The following is a 4,009-nucleotide window of genomic DNA, read 5'->3' on the forward strand; positions in this document are numbered from 1 at the left end:
ATTTAAAATACTGATTTATTTATTTTTAAATAAATAATTATTTTAAAAATTGCCGCAAATTTTTGAATGACATGAAATTAGCTTTTTGGTTTTTTTATTAACGGAACAACGGAAGCCATTTTGTTTTTTTGATTTCAAGTTATAATCCAAAAGTAGTTTCTTGACAGTTAATAAATATTCTCTATTATTAAAGATAAAAAATAATTATATTTATTATTTAATTTCAAAATAAAAATGAATATTGAAGAAAAAATGAATAATATTAAAACAGCGTTTGATAAATTATTAGAAGAAGATCAAGAATATTTTGAGTTCGTCGACAATGAAAGCTTATGTACAACATGTAAATTGGAGATTGACGATCAAAATTTTAATAGTGTTGCAGTAAAACAAGAAAACTCAATTCATTTTGATGAGAATATTTATTCTCACTCATTAAATGATATTGACAGCTGTCAAGAACTCCAAAAAGCTACACGGTCGTTATCAAGGATAAGTTTGGATCAAAATGATTTTAAGCTTACTGATAATGATATTAATAATTTAGAACAGACAAATCATCAAGTCATTATTAATGACATAATTAATAATAATAATGATGCCGTTATTGTAGAAAATTCTTTATTCAATTATTCTCCTAGTTTTGTTTGCACAGGAGTTGACAAAGCATTGACAATCCTGGAGCAAAACTTAGAGGATTCCAATGTAAAGAAGACTAGAGTTGTCACTTCAGAAAAAAATGATCCAGCTGTTAATGATAAATTATTTTTGAGCGATAAAGAAACCCAGACTGATCTAGCAAATGGATCCAGTCAACAAGATAATCTTTGGGTTGATAATGAATTTTTATCTGATAAAGAATTGGAAAAAATAGACCTTTTAGTTAATGAGCATGCAAATGGAGATCTTAAGAATAATAATAATAATAATAATAATAATAATAATAATAATAATAATAATAATAATAAAAGAAAGTGTGATAATGTAGGTAGTGAAAATAGTGCTAAAAAAATAAAACTTGGAGCAAGAGAATGGAATAAAGATGATTGGGATTTTATATTGTCTGATATTTTGAAACGAGAAAAAAAATGCTTGGATTGTTCTAATGATTTGTTTGAATACAGGTATTTTATTTTATTATTTATTTATTGTAAAATAACGTCGATCGGCAGTATATATTAATAGGAACAATAAAATATTTTATTTTAAGTGATATTTGAATTTAATATAAATATAAATAATGAAAATGAAGCTAAAATAAAAATAAAAATAAAAGTGGTGATATTGTGAATGTCGACGGTCTAATTAGCAATTTGTTTAACTCCTTATTTTTTAGAGGGTGATTTTTTAACATTTTGATGTAGCAATATAATCCAATTATAAATTATTTGAATGATTCAAACTTAAATACTGTATCTCTATTAGATAATAATGATATTAAATGGTTTTTTAAAGTGATAATAAATTTTGAACTAATTTTTTTTTTTCGTACAAATAAAAGGTTCTCTAAAATGGAGTTAGACAATTTGCTAATTAGAACGTCGATGTATTATTGATTTGATAAGTAAAAAAATTTAATGGATAATTTTTTTTGTAGTGAATATTTAAATGAAACAAGAAAAGCTTTCATTAGAAAAACTCCATCAACTAATATTAAAATTCCAACTCCTCCAGTGCTAGTTGGTTATGACAACCAATTTGATTTTAAAAATGAGAAGCGATATGGTCAACTACCAATTCAAAAAATAAAAATTGATGGTAATAATAGTGGTAAATTAAATGGTGTTAATGGAATTCAAAATTCTGTGAATACTAAGTCTAAAATTCATCCGTAAGTATTTGATTTTTAATTTATTATTATTAAAAAAAAATTTTTTTTGATATCGATTTAATTTTCAGGCAAAAAATAGTTACTCCGAATCAAGGAACAGTTCCAAAAAGTCGAGTGCAATTGACAAAAAACAATTTATATAAAATAAATAATCAAGTTAATTTTACTCCAAGAAATACTCTAAGACAATCTACAATTAAAGAAGCCTTTGCAATTAATAAAGAAAATCATAATAAAGGAGTAAATAATGTTAAGACCATTAACAATACTAAAAGCTTAGAAAAGACTCTTAATGGTGACGCTGGTAAAGATAATATCAGTGACTCATCGTCGATGTATAATTTTAATCCATTTCGTCGAAAAATTAATGCTCAAAAAAAATAATCTTATAATTTATTATTTTTTTTATTTGAATTTATTCAAAAATTTTAAGCTTTTTCCTGCAAATTTTTCAATTGTTTTAATTAGAATTTATTTTAGTTATTTTTTTTTAAACTTGTTTAATTTTAAATTTAATTATATCCAAGCTTTTATTATTTTAAGAATATTTTGATGAATTAATTTATGTGAATGTAAATTTTAAATTCAAAAACTAGCCTCCATAATTTTTTATTATCTGTTGGTAACTTAAAAAGATAAACACTAAAAAAAATCATAATAATAGAGCACAAGCGTGTTAGTGTACATGTTGGTTTGTTAATCAGCTGTTTATCAAATACTTTTATAAATTACATTGTTATTAAAAAAATAAAATAGAATTAGATAAAATAACGTTTAAGAATGTAATCAGAAGTTAAAAATAATTAACTAAATTTCAAATGTTTTCTAATTTATCTTATAATCCTAGATATAAGGTTGTGTGTATTAATCAAAAATATTAAATATTAAAGTCAGTTTATTTAATAAAAAAAAATGAATAATAAAAATCCTGATTTAATGCGTACTCCATTGAGAAATTCTTATTTAGCAAACAAACCTTTTTGTTCGCCAATGAGAAGTGATATAACTCCAGTCAAGAATGTCAAGAACGATTTGAAAAGACTTTTATCACCATCTCCATCTCCTAATGCGTAAATATTATCGTTATTATAGTATTAATTCATTTTGCAAAATAATGATTTTCTTTTTTGTAAATTCTTTATAGAAAACTTTTAACACCATCACGAGAAGTTATAAAACGCCGCAAAATTGATATAAGTGAATCGGAAAATATTTACAGTCCGAAAAAAAATCTTCAAGATTCAGAGCCAACTTATGGTGATTTTCTGACACTCAAAAGCAGAATTAGGATTAAAAAAATGGAGATTGAAAGCCTTAAAACGAAATTAGCCTATCGAAAAAAGGTAAAAATATAAATTAAGCTGAAATTAAAAGACATGATCATTTTTAGAATTATTTAACAAATAAATTATCATAAGAAAAATTTATTTTAAAAATTCCATATTTAGAAGCTCTAAAAAATTATAAATGCAATTTTTTTTATAATTTTCTAAAATTAGTTTATTTTTCAAGAAAAATAAAAAAATTATCAAGTATCTGCTAATTTCAGTGTTATAAATATAACAATTATTTATTTTATATAAAATGACGTCAGTTGAATGCATTATTTTATTTTTATGACTTTTAAGTAAGCAATTATTTCACGATTATTTTTATTTTTTTTAACAAACAAATTTATTTAAAAAAATAATTTTTAAAAAATTGCATTTTAATTTTTTAAAATTTCTACATGTCAATTTTTTTTATGTCAAATTTTAACATTATAATTTTTGTTTAAATATTCTCTCAAAATTTTTGTATTATTGATGATAAACCATATAAATAAATAAATAAATACATTATTTATTTGTTAAAAAAATTCTTTAAATTATCAAATATTTCCTGAATTAATTTTAATTTTTTCTAGAATAATCAAGAAGATCTTCACGTAGATATTGAAAAATGGAGAGAAGCCTGTCAGCAAGCTCTTATCCAGTACCAAAAAGATTGTTCAGAGAAACTAGACAATGGAAAAACTTTAGAAATGGATGAAATATTAAAAATGTTAGGCATTCCTGAGCATATTGTAAAGTTTCCAAGTGAAGATTATTAATTAATACGTAAACATAAATATATTTATTAAAATAATAAATTAAGGATAATTTATTTTTTTATGTTGAAATAAATAAAAGGTTTAAA

General features: G+C 22.4%; 2 protein-coding genes across 2 annotated transcripts; both read left to right on the top strand.

The window, feature by feature from the left end:
• Positions 1-214: 214 nt before the first annotated feature.
• Positions 215-2,215, top strand: LOC123265283 (putative uncharacterized protein DDB_G0286901). Its single transcript, XM_044728969.1, has 4 exons — positions 215-908; positions 948-1,124; positions 1,598-1,831; positions 1,900-2,215. The coding sequence occupies exons 1-4, from the start codon at positions 235-237 to the stop codon at positions 2,213-2,215; spliced, it is 1,401 nt and encodes a 466-aa protein (XP_044584904.1). The 5' UTR covers positions 215-234.
• Positions 2,216-2,576: 361 nt separating this feature from the next.
• Positions 2,577-3,962, top strand: LOC123265458. The gene is made up of 3 exons (XM_044729246.1): positions 2,577-2,901; positions 2,976-3,174; positions 3,738-3,962. The coding sequence occupies exons 1-3, from the start codon at positions 2,744-2,746 to the stop codon at positions 3,921-3,923; spliced, it is 543 nt and encodes a 180-aa protein (XP_044585181.1). The 5' UTR covers positions 2,577-2,743; the 3' UTR covers positions 3,924-3,962.
• The last annotated feature ends 47 nt before the right edge of the window (positions 3,963-4,009 follow it).

This window comes from Cotesia glomerata, linkage group LG5, assembly GCF_020080835.1.
Source record: "Cotesia glomerata isolate CgM1 linkage group LG5, MPM_Cglom_v2.3, whole genome shotgun sequence".
Classification (NCBI taxonomy): domain Eukaryota; kingdom Metazoa; phylum Arthropoda; class Insecta; order Hymenoptera; family Braconidae; genus Cotesia; species Cotesia glomerata.